General features: G+C 25.5%; 1 protein-coding gene across 1 annotated transcript in view; it reads right to left on the bottom strand.

The window, feature by feature from the left end:
- LOC108573135 (7,8-dihydro-8-oxoguanine triphosphatase-like) overlaps positions 1-392 on the bottom strand; it is a 1,740-nt gene that overhangs the window by 1,133 nt on the left and 215 nt on the right. Inside the window, exon 2 of the mRNA XM_017935512.1 lies at positions 244-384. Coding sequence (XP_017791001.1) covers positions 244-384 — 141 coding nt within the window. The remainder of the gene's footprint in view (positions 1-243; positions 385-392) is intronic.

Below are 392 nucleotides of genomic sequence, written 5' to 3'. Positions count from 1 at the left end.
GATAATATGATATTTAATCAATATTTTAACCACATTAAGATTTTACTACAATTTCCATGAATCATCCTGTAAAATGTTAAATAAAACGGTAAAAATCTTTGTTGAAATTCGTTGTTATTTGATGCACCGATTATCACAAAATATAAAATATTGTTGAGTATAAAATTCTCAATTTCTTACTAACATTAATTTATCTTTAAATTAGTATTGTTAGAATGAAAGTATTCTTAACTAATTATTTACCGCATGGCACCTTGAAGAATTGATTCTCCTGATTCTACTTTGCCGCCAAAACCACCCCATTTATTTTCGCCAAATCCTCGTTTCTTTAAACCTAATAAAATTTCTTCTGTTTTTCTAATAAATATCAACGAAAAAATTTTTCTTTTAGA

Source organism: Habropoda laboriosa, unplaced genomic scaffold (assembly GCF_001263275.1).
Source record: "Habropoda laboriosa isolate 0110345459 unplaced genomic scaffold, ASM126327v1 scaffold124, whole genome shotgun sequence".
Classification (NCBI taxonomy): Eukaryota; Metazoa; Arthropoda; class Insecta; order Hymenoptera; family Apidae; genus Habropoda; species Habropoda laboriosa.
This window is presented reverse-complemented; position numbering and strand designations above follow the sequence as displayed.